Here is a 21,316-nt window from a genome sequence, read left to right on the forward strand (position 1 = left end):
TTGAAAGGCAAGTTTGATTTAAACACAACTGATAAGTTAAAAATTCTAGTATTTTTATAGCATCTTTTCAGATACCCAACCATCTCAAGCTGTTTATTAACATGCTGTACATTGTTCTAGAAATACTGTATCTTATATATTCTGATATACTAATAGTATTCATTCTATTCTTCCCATTATCAGTCACATCAAACCTTGCTAAATAACATGAGATTGGTTGTTATCTCATAAGCTTAGACTGGTGTAGCTATACTGAGCTCACCTAAATAATACTTAGTGTTTATCAGCTAGATTTTGTCTGTCTTGTGTTGTCATTAGCAAGTCAAGTAACTTTTGCTGAATGCTTGCAACATTTGGTACTAGCAGTTATATATACTGTTGGTGTAAAGGTGGTTGGGGTGAATAAGCAGGTAAAGATTACAGACAAGATACAGGGCAGAAAATGGAAGTACTAAGGATGAAGAAGAGGACAGTTGATGTGTGAACCAAGACCCTTCATAAAAGTAGTAACACGGGGTTTTTTGAGGTTGGGAAACTGGAAATATTCATACTTGAGCATATGTCCATTTTTGTTACATTCCATTGGTTAAGGGTGTATGTTTATGAGATTAATGTGTGATCTACTCCATTTGAAAATTCAGGTTCTGATCATGCATGTAATATTCAGGCTGATGTTTTAGGAAACAGGGCGGTTCCCTAAAGGAACATTTTGTTGTTCTGTTTGTTACTGTGATTCATCCTTTTTTATTACACCTATGTAATTTAGTGAAATTAATCTAAAAAGTATTTCCTAAAGTCTTCAAGCAGAATTATTTTTTTTAATGGATGGAAAATAGTTCGATCTGGCACTAAAATAATAACATTTTTTATATGACTGGAGAAAAATGGTACATTGAAGGGGAATACTCCATATTCTTTAAGAATGCATTTGTCAGCTGTGAAAGGTGCTCAGTATCAGTTGGGTTGCAAGTAATAATGCACTATAAGTACATTAGTAATTCAGCAGAGTGACAGGAAAGGTTATCAGTACTATTTGAGATATGTAAAAATCTCAAGGATATTAGTTTTGATAAGCAGGATCCTTCCCAAGCCCTTTGAGACAATTTCAAACACTAGAGGGCTCAAGATATGTTTCTGATTTTTTTCCACAGGGTTTTAATCACTATAAATAGTGTTTCTCTTTCAGTAATGCTCACATTAACCTCATAATCATCCTTAAAATGACACTGTATTATACAGAAGAATGGCAATGCATGAATAAGCTAATGAACAAAACACCTCCTTCCTCAAGCAATTGTAAATAAAATAAAGTAAGATACCTACAGCTACGACAACACCCTGCAAACTCTATGTTTAGTAGTTTTGATTGGAAGATATACTGGAATTCCTTGCCTGATGAAATCCTTGCTTAGTCATCTCTGGCCTAAATTCAAATTTTAGTAAAAATTAACCACATAAACATTGGTATTGTAATTTAAAAGAAAATCAGCAAACATTGCCATGCCTTCAAAATAAGCATTGCAAGACTTTTCCATCTTATAGAAACTGAAGCAAGACACTTTTAAAAAAGTAATATTTAAAAAAAAAGAAAAATTATTTCAGTATTTGATGTGAGAGAAATGAAGAAAGACTTACATCAACAGTGAAAACTAGGTATATAATCTTAAATTATTAACAGTGAATTTTAACCATCTAATAAGTTATTGTATGACCACATTGTACCTATTCTTAAGCTTACTGAAGCCATGGAAAATTTCCCCTTTAATTTCCATTATTTTATAAACAAACACCCTAAGGCTAATAAGGATTATTTGCAGTGCAACAATCTGAATGGGTGCCTCAGCAGTGGGCTCTAAATAAATAAATACAGTCTTGAGAAACATTGTGTCCGGTCTGCATCATGGGTTTACAAAGATTTGTATGCAGTAATATAAAAGTACAGTAGAATAGATTTGGAAATGGAATGACATCAACATGTGAGTCAGATGTGAGGAGATCTCAGATTGTAAAAGACAGGAGTGAAAAAAGGAAAAATATTATTAATTACATTTTTGTAGATAGACTTTTTTGTTACATTTTATTTCGAAGAGTAAACAGCAAATGTTTTGCAGGAATATAATCCATATAGTGCCATCAAATCTGAGGAGCACGCTCAAATATTTTCTTTTGCTTTATATATTTAAAGTCTGATACTGAAGCTGTGAAGTCGATGACAGTATCTTACAGATTTTAGTAGGAACTGAATCATTGCTTAAGTCCAACACCTGTAAAGTACTTGAGTTCACGTGTAACTTTCAGCCCATGGGAAAATCCAGTGAAATTAATGTATATATGTATATATTTTCTGCTTTAAGATTGTCATCTCTCATGGATTTGCTCTGCTACAGAAGTGCACCTGGCTGAAGCCATTAATGTGATTTTTATTGCTTTATATGCTTTGATGCCTTAATTTTTTTAAACATGTGCAATAAATGTTTTTTCTTTTGCTTTATCAAGAATTAGAGCATGAATGCCTTTATTTTTTTGGCTAAAATCTTGTACATCGGATTGTTCATTCTCTTTCTGGGTAATGTATTTGTGCCTATATGAAGCAGCTGTGTTTAATGAGCTGGAGCACAGCAAAGCCAATAAAACATGAACTCTGCATTATCAGCACATATATGAAGTGAGGGGTGGACTATGAATTAAAACAACTTCCTGTTTTTCTTTTGAAATTGTAATATATCATCATATTCTCCTATAATAGTACTTACTGTATTGTTAAATTTCTACAAGAGGGAGGACTTTATCACTTATTTGTTGGTTTGATTGATGACTAATGTTGACTATGTTGTTGTACTGTCCCTTCTTAAGGACTTTCTTACCATATTTCAGATTCAAACTAGGAATTAACTTGAATGGAATAACTGTATTAACAGTCTAGAACCATTGTACTCAGCCTAGCCGAGCAGATTAAGCACTTCTGGTAAGAGGTCAGGATTGTGCTTCTTCCTTAGCTGTATTTGCAGCTAAACATTGCTTGTTCTGAAACACGTTCCACAGCTCCCAGCTAAATTGCTGAACTATGAATAACAGGGAGTAGACAATTTAGAAATATCTCTTAAAGTAAAGCTATTGTAGTTGCCAGTAGTATTGTTTTATGTAATAAAATTAGATGCTCTCATTTTTCTAAAAGTGTTAATTTAGAAGTTTTAAAACTCTTACTTAAATTTAGATATGGTAATATACCCTTGTTGTCCACCAAAATTAATTTTTGCTTTAAAAAAACCCGAAAACAACCCCAAACAAACCCTTCCATATACTTGGAATTTGATAAATTTGAAGTGTGGCTCTACTGAAAGATACTACCATGTAAAAATCAAATGTGTTGACCTAGCAGTTCTCTCCTATGTATTGAGTATCTGCTTTCTTTAATAACAAAGATAAACTATTGCTATTTTTTTACTTGTTTTTGGAAATGACACAGGTACAAGAAGTGCACTAGATCTGGTTTTTTTCTTTTTTCATCATTAAGAGAAGTATTTATTGCATTCCAACTATTACATTTTGCTCTAGCTTATGGAAGAGAATCTACTTTAAATGGTATGGAACAATATTGGTTCTAATTATTTATTCAGTTAAGAGCCCATGGAATAGAAGATGCACGCTAAGAATGTCTAAGTTAACCCACTTTTAACTCACTGTCTGTTAACCCTTTAGGCTGCAGAGATGAAAAGAGAGACAGAAGAGTAAATGGAGGCCAGATTGCACAGAATGCTACAGAGGAAGGTAATCAAAACACTAGAGCTGGGAAAGGAAAGGTGAGACTGGGATAAAAAGTAGTGCTTGCTTCTTTTTTACTTTTGTCATTTACTGTTGCTTAGGTCAAGATATGGTGAGAAAATCTGAGCTGACCCCTGCAGCATTTTAGATATTACACACACACGTGAGTCAGCAGCTGTTCTAAGGAAGGGTTGTGGAAGTAGGACAAAATCAAATATTAAAACTGTATTATAAGGAAAGCAGGCAATCTGCTGCCTGAGCAGTCTTTTATGTAGAATTATTTACAATAGAATTAAATAAGAGGTAGACTGACTGCCTTCAGCATGTCTCACCACACCTTCATGTAGCATGAAGGAAGATGATGAATTCTTCATGGAGGCATCATTCCTTACTGATTCCTTGGGCTGTAGAAACAAGAATATTTTCTCTGTATTCCCTTGTACAGGTTTTTCCATATGCCCTGATTGCAGCCATAAGCTTTGGTTTCTAAATTGCTAGAGATAATATGCTTGAGTATTTTTAACATGTAAGAGCTTGAAGTGGAAGTCAGCCAAATTAAAATACCAGTTTAGGTTTGTATCACTCAAGAGCGTCTTTAATTTTCAAAGATGAAGATGAGCTAATTACTTTAAAACTTTAAAGGTGGTTTCTGCCTTTGTAGGTAGTATATTATTCTTTATTACTCACTAAACCAGAATATTTCTTATAGTAATTGTTGATCTGACTGACACACATGCTAATTCTGATGTGCAGTATAAGACACCTCAAATTAGCACAGACACAAATGTTTGGTACTGTCACACTGTTCATAGTTATTTAAACAAACATTTTCTTCAAAGGAAACTCTATATAAACCTGTTGGAAGTACCTTTTTGTTAATGTGCTTATGTGTGATATTTAAAAATTTGGTTTGTACCAGTTGGGGCAAACCCTGCTCGAATCTAAAAAATCTTTATAGAAGAATGTTACATTGGATCTAGGTCAGTCCATCTGTGGCTTTCAGAGCTACTGACCTTGGCAGATGTGGGCTCCCTGATCTTGTAGCAGTTGTCTGCTCCATACCCTGGAGGCCATAACATCCCAAGCCTTAGGGCTTGCAGTCCATATGATGTGCTTCCCAGAACTGTGGAATCTGGAAGACCAGGTTTCTCAATGGCCCTTGAGGCAGAATGCTAAGAAGTTCACCAGAAACCTGCCTGGCTTCTGCTGGAGCCTGGGCAGAATTGAATCAGGTACGTTTTCTTTGCCAAATCTGCAAATTCTGACAATGTAAATTGTGTTCTGATTAGTTCTGCTGAGGTGAAAACAGTTTGCGATTCTGAAACACGGGGAAATGTGATGATCAACCCAAAAGATATTGAAGTTTTGGAGAATTATGGTTATGAATAGGAAATACAAGCAAGAATGAATTGATTCTTTCTGTTTACTGCATGTATACAAATAATCGAAAAATACTCTAAGCAAGGTTTACTAAGATTTAGTGTCAGGCGTATGCATTCATTGTGTTTTATGTATTGAATGCAAAACCGGCAGTCTGCTTCTCACACAGACATTTTATTAAGGCAGTTATAGGGATGAAGCATAGTTTTGAGAAAAATGGATGTTTAGAGAGTAGTATAAAGTCATTTACAAAAGTAATTATTTAAAAAAAAGTGAAATGACCCTTTCTGTGTCAGTCACATAAGTCAAAATTCTGATTAATAGAAAAACTTTATCATGTGAAAACTTAGGATTTTTAAGAAGAGCTTTTCTGTAAAGATTTTCCAGCTGTTTACTGATATTATTAATAATGTAATTAATTTGGTAACTAGTAAGGCACCAGCCAGGAAAACCAGAATATACCATTAGAGTGTTAGTCAGTGAGAATTTATTGTTACTGTATTGTCTGGATTCAACACACCTCAGATTTTACTTTTTTATATGTATGTATAGTTCATTTAATTTGATTATAAGTTAGGTAGGAGGTATTTCTGACTGCATAAGAAGTATGGCCATTTACACAGATTATTGTAATTAAAACATTTATTCTAACCTTCCTGGACTTGTATATAGCACACTATGCTTAACAGCAGAAAGGGTCTTCCAGCTGGTTGAAATGAACAGGAAAGTAATTGTTAGAAAATACTGAAAGGTATTGAAAATGTCATCAGTTTTTCAGTTTTGGAGGAAGGATACTGCTCTTAGCATGACAGAAGGTGTTTCTGGCACTCATTTGACTGCTAGGTTCCAAGAAAAATTTGTGAAGTATAGTGAGAAAGTTGTATAAAGAGCTAGCAAGGATTAGACAACAGCAGCTGTACTTCTGAATAATTTAGGTTTAGTTTTCAAAATTATACGGGAAAGGATTATCACTTATACTTGCTTTTGAGAAAATGGAGCTACAAGTGTTGTTTATAAAAAGTGACAATGTACAAACCATCTAAAATAGCATAGGGACTGTCTTGTTGCTTTGGGCTAGATCCTGCAGAGCTGTGTGCCAAGACACTTGTGGAATCATGAGTGGGAAGTAAATAGTGTAGAAAGAGCTTCCTTTGTCTAGATATGCAGCAGGGCACAACCCTTCCTGAAAGTTTAAACTAGTGCTTGAGAGTAATGTCTGTCAGGTGTACCAGATGACATATATATCAGCTGGCTCCAGAGGGGTACATTAATTCTGTTACTGATATCTATTTATAGTTATTTACAGTAAAAGATCCTAGGGGACTTCCAGCCCCTTTCTTCCCCTTGAAAGCCAGCTACTGAGTATGTGGCAGTCAAGACCACTCACTGCTTCAGGCATATTTGCCTTTTGATCAAAAGCAAAGTAAATTGTGCCACTTTTCCCTAAGCCATCCTGCCCTTCAGCTACAAGGTATATGTAAAACAGGAAGAATGCCTAGCATCATTCTTCTCTCCTGCCTCAATATTTACTGTGCAGTTCCATAAAGTTAAGGTAAGATTTTCCTCAGAATGTTTCCTGTTCATATTTTAAAGGAAATCTAATTTGTAAAATGCAAATTCTGCATCAAATACTTGACATGATGTTTCTTTAAGAATTTACGTTCATACTATAAATCAGTAATTACAAAGACTGTAATTCAGTAATTTTCAAACATGAGTTAATAATTTTTGAGCGAGATTATGATTTTGTCTTGGCCTTGCCATCACCTGATCATAGAGGTGAGCCTCAGTAACCAGCAGGTCGGTTGTGCTTAGTGCTGTGTGTGACCACTAGATCTCTTTGGTCATGTGAGATCTCTGGAAACTATGCTTACCTTGTGCTCCAGGCTTGCAAGCTAGCAATCTGTACAGTGTGTAAGCCTAGTCAGCAGACTTGTTCTGAGGTATGTAGGTGTATCCTTAAAGTCATTAAGTCCTGGCTTTTACAGAGAAAAAAGAGGGAAACTTCTAATTACTCTATTAAAAGATGGTAATTGAGGTAACACAGGTAATTCAAGGCAGGAGCAAGAAAAGAATTCTTGCTTTAGTGCAAGAACTGGTGCTTCTTAACTGTCAAATCCAAAATTAGAGCTAGCAGAAATAGAGGGAGTTGCTATAAACGGGAGGATGGTCTGGAACATTCAGAGAACCCTGATGTAACCTCAGAGTGTGCTGTTGAACAGTCAGGAAAAGGAAGCAAACAATGTGTAAAGTTCATTATACCCTCTAGATCTGCTATCTCAAGAAACTTGTGAAGTAGAAGAGCTGGTATTGTAAAGTCAGCGCCCGTAAGGTCAGGGCTTCTGGAAATGGGCTGAAGTCAGAAAGATTCTGACTGTACAAGCATCCAGGGCATCAATTTAGATTCCCACTAATTTGCAGAATTAGTAATAGGATTAGAGTCTCAAGTATTTGTCTACAATTACCATAGGGCAGTGAACTATAAAAATCAACAACCTTTTATTTTTTAACAAACAACAGTATAAAGTCTCTATTTTCCTAAAAAAATCCCCTTGTGTAATCTCTGAATTTTCTGTCTACATGCTGATTGAAATAATGTAGCTTGAATTCTGCGTTTGAAACCATGAATGAGGCTCATCTTTAAAGTCAGAACCACGTTTGTGTCTAAACTAATTAAAATGTCTGTTGAATTTTTGATGCAGAAATGAAGGACCTTTCAAAATGCAGTTCTGTTCCTGGTGTATTTTCACAGTTTTTTACAGAGAGAAATGCTAGTGGATGTAGAAGACAGAACTCACTAAAATGATTCCATAAAATGGTTTGATCAAATTTTGATCAAATACTAGTTGTACATTATTCATGTATCGTACTAGTTAGGGAACTGTTAGAAAAGTTCCTTTTATTTTGGAACCGTATAAATCTTTGTGACCAAGTTAGGGGTTCTTCCCATCCCAATCTGTATTGCCCTGTATACAATCCATAGACCTCACAAATTTTTTTTTAAGACCGAAAAAAAAAAGCGCACCACAAAAGCACTGAAGATAACACCCCATATAGAAGGGTGCTTTTATACAGGGATTTCAAGGCCATTTTAACTCTGTGAGGAAAAATTATCCTAAGAATTTGCATAATCTCAACTTTTTACATCAATTCAACTGTAATATTTTAATGTTTTTTTAAAGAACGCATATTCATTATTATTATTATTGCTAATTATAATGAAGATTCAATTCTGTTAGAGAAATGGATGAAAGATTGGCCCATTTATTATTTCATCCTAATCAAGACATCCATGCCTGCATTGGAATTCAGATACAGCAACTTCTTACACCATGGGTTTTATGCCAAAGTAGAATTGAAAATGCTTGAGATCTCAGGTACATTTGAGGCATGGAGAAACAACTCCCGTTTAGTACTTTAGATGAATTTCTTTTGTTTCAGGTAAGCGATTCTGCCTTTCTGATGGGCCACCAGAGCTTTACCAGTTGCACTGTTCTACCTCAGATGGCAGTTCCTCAGCCCTTTTTTCCCTCTTCGGTGCTTTGATGCATGTTAGGGATAGATGTTTTATTTTTGGAAGTTCTTATGCCTATTCCATTCTGTGGGTGAAAAGAAGGGTAATCCTGCCCTGGACTCTGAAGGAATTTGTCAGTCTGAAATTGCTACTGACTGTTGGTGTGAAAGGGGAGGAAGGGAAGGTGAGTATAGGTACTCTCCAGCTGACAATAGCGTGCTGCTTGATTGAAAGTGGACAGATGCAGTATGAGGCATAAATGGAGGTAATATATTACTGTGTGAAGCTGAAGATTTGTATCTATCTCCTTAATTACTTGCAGGATGAAATGGAGAAGGTCACTCTTGTGGCAATAGTAGTAGAGCACTTGGATTTTTCGTTCTGAGTCTCCTGTAGTCTTCCTACTGGATCCTGGACTCCCATTTCTCCATAAAGGCAACCAGTTTCTCTAAATGGATATCAGGAAGTTACAATGTCGTGTTTATAAAGTTTTTCACAGTCTTGGGTGGGAAGTGTGTGGAAGAATGCCCTGCCTATTTTATGAGAAAAGTAACCGTTATTCACAGTCTCATAAAATTTGAGTAATGTGACTAATAAAGAGCATCTTTTATTTTTTTTGCTTTTCTTTAATCTCAGAATGACTCTTAAGATTAAGTGGTTTATGTACTACATAAATATAGCTAATGCCAGTTTTATATTGTGTTTGACTTTATTCTTGAAAGCACAATTCTATTTTGAAGAGGAACTGCTTAATGGAGTAACTTTTTCTGCAACCTCCCCGATTTACGTAGTCAGTTAACTTTAATGGTGAAATTTAGTTTTATTGGTTTATTAGTTTTACGCACTTATGCCCCAAATCCAACACAGTTAAATGAACGCTGGGCTCTATTTCTTTCTGTTTATTACCAGAAACATTCTGTAGTTAAGCTACATTTTTTCCACCTAAAAAATTTCCTTTACAACTCTGGAGGTATTAGGGAGCTGATTAATCGTGACTAAAGGTGTAACTTTAGGCAAGCGCGTGGCGTTGCTCAAGTACAAGCTGAGGGCAAACCCGGGGTTTTATAATGCGTGGCTATCTAGAAACGAACGCGACAGTATCTTCGGCGGACACCTGCGTGCCGGGAGAGCCTGTTGGACACAGGTGACCGACGGCAGGACAGCACCTGCGCAGGGGTGCCCGGGGTCAGCGGACGAAGAACTTGGCTCCTGGGGAAGGCGGGGGTCTTGCGGAGGTAAAGCAAGCGGTGAGATGATTACATGAGAAGGAGAACGGGGTCTAACGAGGAGTTCGCCCGGCAGGGACGTCCCACATCCGATGCACGGGACCGCTTATTCTGCGTGGACGCGGGCGGCGCTGCCCGCGGGAGGAGGCAGGGCGGAGGCGGTAACTGCCCCGGCCCCGGCGGCGGCGCTGCCGCCTCCCGCCGCCGGCCCGGCCCCTCCCCGCCCGCCCTCCGCGGGGAGCGGCGGGCAGCGCAGGTCGTCGGGCAGCGCAGGTCGTCCGGCAGCTCGGCGCCGCTGGCGGCCGTCATGGTCCCCCGCGGAGCCCGGCGCGTCGCCGGCTGCCTGCTGCTGTGCTGGGCTCTGGCCGCCGCCCGCGCCGCCCCGCGGAGGAGACCCTCGTTCGGCGGCCAGGTGGCGGAGAACCGTCCGGCGGGCACGCGTGTGCGCGGGCTGAGCATCCCCCTGACGCGGCTGGGGCCCGAGCCCTGGTGCGCCAAGGTGCAGGGGCGGCGCTGGCGCCTGCAGCTGCTGGGCGAGGGCCACTCGCACTTCCAGGTGTCGCTGCACGCCCGCACGGCCCGCGTCTGGCTGCGCACCACCCGCCCGCTGGACCGCGAGGCGCGGGCGCTCTACGCCTTCCGCCTGGGCTTGTGCTGCAAGCGCTGCCTGCCCCGCGGCGCCGCGGCCGCCGAGCTGGCCGCCCTCACCGTCCGCGTGCTGGACGACAACGACAACGCGCCGCGCTTCGTGGGGGGGCCGCGCCCCGGCGTCACGCAGCTCCGCGTGGAGGAGACGCTGGCGCTCAGGTCGCAGGTGTGGCAGGCGCGCGCCGAGGACGCGGACGCGGGCGCCAACGCGGACCTGCGCTACTTCGCCCGCCCGCGCAGCGCCCACTTCTTCGTGGTGCCGCGCAGCGGGCGCGTGGTGCTGGTGCGCTCCCTGCTCCACCTGCGCGCGCCCATCCCGCTGCGCCTCTACGCGCGGGACCGCGGCCGGCCGGCGCTGCTCAGCGAGCCCCTGGAGCTGGAAGTGCTGCCGCAGGCCAAGCGCCTGCCGCCGCCGCCGCCGCAGCCCCCCCGGCCCGCCGCCGCCGCCCGCCGCCGCCGCCGGGCCGCGCTGCCGCCCGCCGCGCCCCTGGCGCTCTCCCTGCCCGAGGACGCCCGCCCGGGCAGCCGCCTGGCGACGCTGGCCCCGGCGCCCTTCGCCTCCGCCTGGTTCGAGCTGGTGTCGCCGCCCGTCGAGGAGTCGCCGGCGCGCGTGGAGCGGGAGAGCGGCGAGGTGACGCTGGCCGCGGCCCTCGACCGGGAGGCGGCGGCCGCCTGCGAGCTCGTCGTCCGCGTCCGGGAGCGCCGAGGTAGGTGAGGGCGAGGGTGAGGGCTGCCGGCGGGCACGGGCTTGCCCCGCTCGCCCCCGCGGCTGCAGCCGCTAAAAAAGTTGCGGCTTCTACCGAGTTAAGCGGCCTCGTCCCGGTAGTAAGTTGGGGGATGGCTGGTGTTTTAAGGAGTGAAAAGTCCCCTGGTGGCAGCAAGCGTCAGGTGCCGTGCGCCCTTACCTCGTGGAACGTAGTTTCGGTCTGTCAGGCGCGTAAATCGTTAGCATTAAAACACTGCAGGGAGCAAGAAGCCTTGCGCAGGTTAGTGAACGTGGACCGCGCTGCTATGCGAAGTGCTTGGAGCTGTAAGGTGGTTATCAGAATTTAACTAGCTCACCTGCTGAAATTCTTAGTCGTTAACGAGCAGCGTGGAAAATGGGTAGCGTAACCAAAGAGTGTTATTTACGTTATACACGCGTTGAGACAAAGCATGTTAGATATGCCATGCTGCTTACGCACAAGTGTTTCTAAAGCCTCCCATAGCTCTCATCCTGTAAATGCTTAACTCGAAGCATGCAGCTGAAGTCACAGAGTTTTGAGTCGTTACTGAAGTTAAGCATGTTTGACTCACAAGCGTGATGTGAGTTTTATATGTGTGTGCGTTCATCATGTGTCTTGTTGTTTTCATGTTATTTGCGATTCTAACAATGTTCTTCTGAAGACTGTCATGAGCATTCTGGAGAAAATTGTGTCAGCAGAAATGAGTTGGTTGGCTTGATTTCATCTTGGAAAGGTTTAGAAAGGTGTTTGCATTACGTGACTTCTAGTTCTTGTGAAAATTATTAACTTCTCAGCAGTGCAACTGCTTAGAGCAACTTGTTAGCCACAGAGCAGTGCAGGCGGGAGGGATGAAAAGCTTCCCATGCTATTCCTTCCCCTCATCTCTTCTGTTTTCTGGCTGAGGGGCAGCCCATAGGAGTGAGGCAGTTTATTCCTCAGTGTCTGTTAAATCCCTGAGGATGCCAGCAGGGATTCTAATTAGTGCTGACAGTTTCAGTGACATGGATACTTCCCTCTGTGAAGCGGGCTAGATCACCAACTCATTTCATTTGGGACCTGAGGAACAACTCTCACTCAGATCCTTCTCTTGTTCTCACTTGGTTTTTGTCACACCTATCGCTGTAGCATATTGATGTCAGTCACTTGTACTGGCTTTATGCTGTGTTCCAGCTGGAGCTTTGGCTGCTGACCAGGTTGATAGGCCAATTTCCAAAATACAAACATGTTCTGTGTCCTATCTTTGCTACTCAATCCTGAGCAAGGCTTCGTGCCAAAGGGGATGTCATTACTCGGAGGCAGTGACAAAATCTGTCGGGTCAATCTGAGTATGCTTTTGGGGTGTCCACCCACTCTGTCGTGTAGCTCAATTTCCAGCCCTTTGTTGGTGTCACAGGTCCCTCTGTCAGGATCAAGAAGATGTTGTTGGAAGAGTGGTAGCTAACCTTGCCCCTGGTTACTGCTAGTCTCACCTTTGTGATGGTTTTTAGTTTTTGCTCTTATCTAGCCTGAATATAGGAGTCTGAGATTGCCTGGAACAACGCTTGTGACTCTGTCGTGCCAGAGATTTCTTTTCCAAAGCAATGCTTGCTTAACCCAGTTAAAAAGAAAATGAAGCAACTTTAACTTATTTTCAGAGTTTTTTTTTTCACCATCTTGTAGTTTTACTAAATAGTTTGGAGTGTTTTCCACCCGCTTGATATATTACTGCTAGTAGTATGAAGTTGTAAGATACAATCTCTGAGAAATATGTAGAACTAGATTCTGACTCTCGGAGACTAGGTGGATGGCAATTAATTGTGGACAGTACAAATAGCGTACTTTAGATGCTGGTGATTTAAAGTTTCTTTGTTTAAAGCAGCCTAAATTAAAAAATACACCTCAAAAACACTCATTTTATAGGAGTTAAAATACATAGGTATTTGAAACATATTTAGAAAGTTATGCCTCTTTCCTTACTCAGGATCTAAACTTCAGTAATGTGAGAAAAGATAACCAAGAGGATGGGATAGGAGAGGGAGAAAGATGGCTAGCAGAACTAGGTGTTTTAATTAGTCTGAAATAAGGAAGATACCGAAGATTGCAAAAGCTCCAGGGAAAAAACCCAGTATTTACAGAAGTGAGCTCTCAGTATGAATTAAAGCATGGAGATGGTTACACTGAATTTTGTTGTGAATAAAAGCGTAAGTTAAGGTTCTTTCTCTAGTTTGTTTGCTTTGCTTTTAACATTTGTGCTGGCTTATTTTACATTGTACATAACCATAAATACTCCCGCAGCTACGGTTTTCTGGTATTAGAGCTTATAGTATCAGATATTGATTTATGTTCAAGTGGTATAAAGTTGTATTAATTCCTTTAATATATTTTTAATTTTCTACACCCCCTAATTCTTGTTGTCTGGTAGCTGAGAATTGGAAATTAACCAGTAATTAATTCTGTCATTATTCTCCTCTTCAACCCAGGCAATGGTGTCAAAGATGAGACAAGATTTTTAGATGCTTTAGCATATGAAGTCTACTCTCTTTGTCCTTTATCTTTTCAGCTTAGTTTATTATGATTAATTTGTAATGTGCACTTGCTTATCTAAAGTAGTAAAGAATGCTTAAAAGCACGTTGGCACAAGTGGTACTAATACATATCTAGGAAGAAAAACTGATCCCCCCCCCCCCCCGATGGAGCATTCTCAGAATAGTAGCAGGACGACTGGTATATGGTAATAAGGCAACATTCAGCAACGTTTCTTCCTAGTTTATGTGACAGCCCTCACCCTTTAGTTCATAAATAGAGCTGTGTAAGAGATGTCCTGTTCCTGAATTAATTTTTATTCAGAGGAGCACAAATGATATGTAACAGGCTGCATGTTTGTTGATTTTTTTCCTCTTCAGCTAAAATAGAATTTTAAAAACTTTTCTGCTTGCTTCATCTCAATTCTGTCCTGGATAATCAACATGGCAGCACGTCCAGGGCTGGTGTTTCATTGAAGTAAACACTGTTCCAGACGCAACCAGACCTTTAGCATCTCAATATCCAGATAGCGTTCCACATGTGCATAGACGAAGAAGGGTTTTCTCACTCTGAGTTGCAGCTTGTTGAAAATATGAGCTAACCTAGCTCGCTCCACTTGGGATGGGAAGTAACTACTGGTGTAACAGATTTACTCCTCACTACCTGGAGTATTTCTTAGTAGAACCATATGGTGTGACCATAGGCTTGGCACTGGTATACATTTTCCTGCATCGGGGTAGCTTTGAGAGGCATTTGCAGCATGAACAACTCTTCGGCACGCAGGGTTGGGTTTTTTGGCAAAGCTGCAGTTGAGCTCTAAGCTTTATTGTAGTCATGTGGACAAATCACTGTTATCACTACTGTCATTACCAGTGCAACTACATGCTGTGGTTACTTTTTGACTGGACATATTTTGGTTATAAATATCATGGGGTTTTTTTGTTTGTTTTGTTTTTTTAAATGTAGGTGCAAAAAAAAAATTTCCATAATTTGTTTGGTATTCTTTGAAATAATAAATTATTATTTTGTGTGTTTTAGTGCTACAGTAAAATTAACTGCTCCCTGTAGAGGAAATAGTACTTACTAGTTTTGTTTATTCACCGTGTATCTTATTGTGGCCATTTGATAGTTTGTAGACTTAGTTTTAACATAGTTTATCTGTTTTCTGGAAACAGTAGTTACTGGAAAGCAGAAACAGGAAAATCAGGGCCTATAGGACTAAGTGCCTTTTTTATGGTGGGGGTTCTGCTGTGCTTGTGGAGGAGTAATAATTCCAGGACCTGGACAAGAGATGAGATACTGTCTTGTTTTGTAGTTCAGCTTCAGGTGAGTTCCTCGCTTGAATTCTTAGAAGGAAGGTTTAAAAACAGGCAGAAGTCAGTTTTAAGAAATAGAGATCACACATCAGTCAAGCCCGATAGATTTCATAGATTGGTAGGATGTTACCTTTCAGATTAGGGCTGACCTGTCCAACGTGATTGTCAGGTCCTGGAGTGCAGTAATGGCTCTTGCAGCTCCCTGCTCGCCGGGTTCGGCCGCCCGCGCTCAAGGCCAGCTCTGACACCAGGCAGCCAGCTAACCTTGCATCGGACAGGTAGCTGTTGCCAGCCCCGTCCGTGGCCTCTGCCCCGTGCCTTGGGAGCTGCGCCGAATTAAGCTCCGGTCCCTTCCTGAGCTCCCCCAGGCGTGTGCGGTACCTGGCCAGGTATATTGCTGACCCTGACGCTGCCTCGCTGACTCGGCTTCCCAGCTGGACCCGAGACCTGCCTCGTCGCTACGTATTTAAATGTCTGGTGGCTGCTGGACCGTTGGGTGAACCAGGTTTATGTCTTGGGACCTGCTCTGCTCTTCTTGCTCGGGGACAGCGAGGTCCCTGCCTGTCTTGCTGTCACCCTTGACTCCCATTTCACCTTACTCTGCACAGCAGCTTGTCCTTGCTGCTCCTTGGCAGTTAAATTCTGCAACTTCAGCAGCAGCGTGTGTGCATTTGTATAAAATATTCTCTGTACCCTGACTACCTTGAGAGTATAAATTGCTCTGCCTGGACATTAGACAGAAGATTAAATCTCGAGAGCTGAAACTACTCATTTGAAATTGCTCAATAATATTTCTATTTTTCATAATTTACAAATATGCTGGCCAAAAGAAAAAAGAAAACAAACCCTTGCAAACCCCACAACCCCAAACCAAAGAGAAACACCAGGCAAAACTCATACATTAGTTTGAGCAACAAAGTGCTAAATAGAATTCCAAAATTTTGGGGCTTAACTTCATAAGAATGTTTTTTTGGCACATGGTCCTTGATGAGCAAATTCCTCTAGTGACCCCACTGGTCACTCAGCCCTGGGCTATATTCTTCAGTTAACCTTGCCTGAAGAAGTCATGGTTACACTCACGTTTTCTGTAGCATGTCAGATTTTATCCCATTTAATTTACTGGGACACAATTTATTTATTCTTCACAAAAGCGTAATACTATTTTAAGTTTTTACCCAGTGAACAGAAGGTAAAATTTCTTAGACTGTCATACACATTAAGATTTTAACTTAGAGCTAGCATTTAATTTGAGGAGGAGACATTATTATTCCATTAATGCTTGGGGGAAGTGCATGAAAGATCCCGTCTCTCTAATCCTCTGTCGTCTCAAGCTCCTCTGACCTTGCTTCATCCGTGGGCATTAGCTTTGCAATCCCGTCATTCATTTTTTCTTATCAGAGGATTTACTAAGGGCGATGTTTGACATGTCTTCCAAGTAGTTAACAGCAGTCACTTACATTTTAAGTATATTTGTCCTATTTAAATCGACATATAGAGTGGAGATACCAATTTTAGTGATATGTATATTTTAAACCTTGAAGATTTTAATGCTTGGAAACCAAGGATCATCTGTTTTAATTTTATCTGAGGCCTTAGTCCCTTACTAGCTGTATTGATTCTGTGGGGATTGTCCCTAAGAATTAAGTAGCTTCTGGGTGATGTTTTGTCTTTTACAGTTCTTATTACCTCTTTTATGAATTACAGCCATGTTAACAGTTACAGATCAAGCAGGACTTAAGGTGAAATCATCATCTATTATCCAGCAGATGTGCTTTGTTAAACTGCAATGGGCTTCATGCTATTAAGTCAAAAGAAAATGTACATTCTGTGTGCATTTGGGACAACTATGGGTGTTTACAGGTTTGGAATGTTACTTATTTGTGGTAGAAAGGAATGTCTGGGGAAGCTTTAGAGCACCGTGTTGGTGTTTATTCAGTCTGAATGTTTTGATACTATATGCTGCCTACTCCAAGCAGTCAGATTAAAAATATCTTTGTTAGACTACAGGGACTTGAACGCCAAGAGCTGTTTAGATCTTCTGGCTGTTTATCATCTCAAACATTCAGTTTCTGCAAAAGAAATAAGGTGGGGTTTTTTTGTTGTTTTTGTTGTTGTTTGTTTTTAAAGTTCTAACTAAATTTCAGCACAAATCTATTAATCTGATGGAAGTAGTAAATTGTAGAACACGTGGGTAGGATCTTCCTCAAAGCTGGTTTATTACATCTCCAATTGGACAGTGATTCTCTGGCTGACATGGCAATTATGTTACACTTTATTTGATTATGAAATAGTTTTATTTCAGTTTTTCCTAACCTCTCTTTTTTCAGTTAGTCTGAGAAGTGTAGTGTCCAAATTTGTAGATAGAATATCTTTAAACCTTCTTGGTATGTTTGAGTTTAGGTTTTAGAATAAAAGAGAGACTGACACTTAGCCCACAGTAAATTTTCCTTTGACTTCAAAGTGTTTTGGTGTAAATAGGGGACAAATTCAGTATTTTGAGGACAGTTTCCTTTTGATTCACTTGGTAATATACAGTATTTAATAATATACAGTGTTTCAGACATAAACTATGCTTTTTCCTTTTTTTTGATAAGAGGTCATAATTTCTTAAATAGGAAATTTGATTGCCTTAGATGATTAATCTTATACATATAAATTTTTTTTACTTCTTTAAATGGGAATTGCATATAAATGTCAGTGTTAAGGAAGTGCCAGTTTTGGGATAAGGACAGTTGGGGGCGACAGAGCAGAAGAGGGTTGAAGTAGAAGGGAGGCTTTGTCTGTATGACAGCTAACTCCTCAGCACAGTTTGAAATGGAAACTGACATTTGTCAGTCTTTATTCCCTGCTGCAAAAAAGTGTTTGTGAAGTCTCACAGCCTGGTGTCCTTTCTCCCTGTAATAACAGTGCACTCGGCAGATACCAGTTTAGTGCTTTTTCCTAGCCCTAATGACAGGAGGTCTGTGTGGTACCAATAGGCTTCAGTTTACTGATGATGCGTATAAATGTTGATACATGATGTGTCATGGTCAGGTTTCTCTTTTTCATTTTCTCTTTCTGGAAAATTAAAATGAATAATGATCTCTTATCTTTTGTGTGCTCAGGTTTGCAGTCCAGATAGTGGTAGTTCAAAAGACCTTCTGTGCATAATGATACAAAATAGTACAGCAGGCTGTGTTGGTGACGCTACTGATGGTGGTGGCATTTTTTTTTTTCTTGCATATGAGGGGCTACAGAGAAACAAACCAGATTTTCCCCAAGAAATTCTAAGGACAATTTCAAGAGAACTTCCCACCTTACAATGGTACAGTAGCTGCTACCTCCTTAGCTAAGTTGTCTCCTTATGATAATGCATTTTGACAATCAGTAATCATGTTTTGTTATTTAAGGATGTCTGTTGTGATTATTATTTTGTAGTCATTTTTTCACATCTGGGCATGCTTGTTTTTTCTGTCTGCCTCTCAGCAGATGGATACCACAATGGGAAGTCCCTGATAACATGGTTATCACTTTACTCTCTTTTAATTGGTAATTTATAGTAAGAACCACTCTGCCACAATCATTTAGCTCCTCTGATGCTTTCTTTACTTTTGTTTTCTGGTTTGCTTTAACTTCTATTTTAAAAGCCATATGAGGGTAAGGAACAGCGACATGACAGGCTGTCATTATTCTATCTGCAAAAAAAGGTAAGGCGTATTAGGAGGGAATGTGGGCTGTCCACAGCTTGAGCCCATCAGAGTTATCTCTTTAGAAAGTTTATGTTTTATGAATGAGCAAACTACTGTACTTAAAAGTAGCCCATCATATACTTACTGAATTTTCAGAGATGACAGTAAAGAAATATTCGTGCATAATTGTCCTGTTTTTTGAAGGGTATACAGTAGGACTGGATACAATAACCAGTAGCTTTTATCTCATGCTATGGTATGAAACTGGGAACAGGGATTTCTCTTGATTGCAGCTAGAGGCTTAGGGCATTAAGATTTTTTTTTTCTGGAAATGTATGTTCTCAAACTTTAAGTCAGTAGATATTTTACATGAAGGCATATAGAGTGAAGTGTTAAAAAGAGTTCAGTATGATATTTGCAAAGCCTCCTAAAAACAACAATGTCCTCTCAACCAAACCTAAAATATTTTACTTGCAATAACCCAAACCAATAACAACACCCTGAGTTTTCAAAAAACATTTGTCTATTTAAGGTTAAAGTCTTAGAAGTTGGAGCAACTTATAAAACAAAAAGAAAAATGCTAACTTGAATACTCAATTTGCTGATAGATGTAGACCAGAATGTAATAGCAATATTGACCTAAAGGCTTGCAAGACTTTTAACACTCTCATAATCTTCCTTTTAAAAATAAATTGAAATGACCTAAAAATGCCAGGAGCAACTTAGCTTCTCACCCATTATTGTTTAATCATAATAATATAATACCTCTTCCCTAAGTACATTCAAGGAATGTATAATATTTATCCACAGTTGTAGAGACCTGTTCAGTCAAGTATATATTCTATATTGTCAGATTTTTAAAATCAGAACATCTGGCATTGTCAGGTTTATCAATTACACTGATGCAGAGAAGCCTACATTTTTAATGAATACAAGGATTTTATTTTCAAGACTCGTCTTACAGAAGTATCCATTGGATTTTTGAGAGAAAAGATAGTCATATAATCCTAATGAAATCAGAAGTCTGAGAATATGTTGGATTTCACAGATTGACAGCATCTTTTATAATTTGACATGGTGAAAAGAGATGGGTTTAGAGGCAACTCCAACCTACAGTACTTGAAACTGGAATCAAACTATTTCAGCATGCATGATTTTCAAGGCTTCGTTTAACCAGTGTAACGTTCAAGAGTTGTTGTTAACTGAGTGATGAAGTATTAAAGTCCTGCCAGCCTTGGTGTAACAATATAGGTAGGTGGGGGAATGTTTTCTTTCCAGTTGCTGTATGAAATGACAGGATTTATTAGTTTGCAGTATCTGTGTGCAATCCAATGAATCTTTATAACCCAACTTTGATACCAGGTTGGAGGAGCGAGTTCATGTTACTTTGTTGAAACCCTTTCCTAGAAAATTAATGGTGATCACCACAAGAGAGTTTTTTCCCGATAAACCTGGATTTGGTAGAGCCATAAGAACTAGTGAAGAACCTAGAGAAGAAATGAACCATTATTTGATCAAGATATTTGGTTGCTTCTTGTAATTTTCAGTATGTTCTTCAATTTTGACAAGTCTTTAACTTGGACTCCCCTAGAGGTTCATGATTTTGAGAGGGCTTTCTGTTCCTTCTAAATACTAAGTCCCTCTGTATGTCTTAAATTTGACATGAAAAATTGCTAATTATTTTACAAGCTTGTGACAACTTTTTAATTTATTAGAATTTTTCCTAAGCTTTTTGGATAAAGTATGTAGCCCAGTCTTTGTAGCATATGAGTATTAAGGTTTTTCCTGTTGTGTGGGGTTTTTTTTGTTTGTTTTTGGGTTTTTTTGAGGGGTGGGTGGGTGTGTTGTGGGTTTTTTGTTTGTTTTGTTGTTGTTTTAATAAGAACAGTTTATTTAATTATACAAATGTGGCTTGTCTCTCACCAAAGGATCAAATTCTTTGAATGGTTAATTTAAAACATTCTGTTTTCTCCTATATATTTAACTCTGCCTTTATTAAAGCTTCTCAATCTTAGCAACTGTGCTTAATGAGGCACTGTCTGCCTTTTGATCGTGGAGATTTGGAAAAAGGATTCTAGTGAGGAAGCTGACAGCAGACACTGTCCTTGATCTTCACTGTTGTTTTTTGAAAGGCAGTTGAATAACAGATTTTCATGCTTTTTCTTGGAGAAGTGACTTCCTTTCAAAAAAGTGAATTTTGTTTTAAACTAGGAAGATTTTAGATATTGCACAAATCCTATCTATATTATGGCTTGGACCTTGTGGACTTGAAGGAATGTTATTGGATGTACAGTAATTCTGATTTTACTAAATCAGTTTCCTCAGCTGAGGTAACCTATGTGTTTTACATCTATTGAAAGGTTAAACAGGTGTAGTGCTAAAATTAGTCTGACATAAAATGATGAAAGTCTGACACCTAGAGACATTATGTAGGTAAACTGTGACATTCTTGGAAATGCTTCTGCTGTAGAAAACAACAGTTGGATTATGTTGATGTGTAATTCTTATGCAGAGTATGTTGGTAGAGAACTGATTTCATTAGCTGTATGAATCTAGAAGATTGCCTACAGGCAGA

The 21,316-nt window shown here is 39.9% G+C and overlaps 1 protein-coding gene across 1 annotated transcript in view; it reads left to right on the top strand.

Moving 5' to 3' along the window:
- Positions 1 to 10,135: 10,135 nt before the first annotated feature.
- The window catches only part of LOC104322921 (neural-cadherin), a 72,986-nt gene continuing 61,805 nt past the window's right edge, over positions 10,136 to 21,316 (top strand). Inside the window, exon 1 of the mRNA XM_069793518.1 lies at positions 10,136 to 11,237. Coding sequence (XP_069649619.1) covers positions 10,190 to 11,237 — 1,048 coding nt within the window. The 5' untranslated portion in view covers positions 10,136 to 10,189. The remainder of the gene's footprint in view (positions 11,238 to 21,316) is intronic.

This window comes from Haliaeetus albicilla, chromosome 10 (assembly GCF_947461875.1).
Source record: "Haliaeetus albicilla chromosome 10, bHalAlb1.1, whole genome shotgun sequence".
NCBI lineage: Eukaryota > Metazoa > Chordata > Aves > Accipitriformes > Accipitridae > Haliaeetus > Haliaeetus albicilla.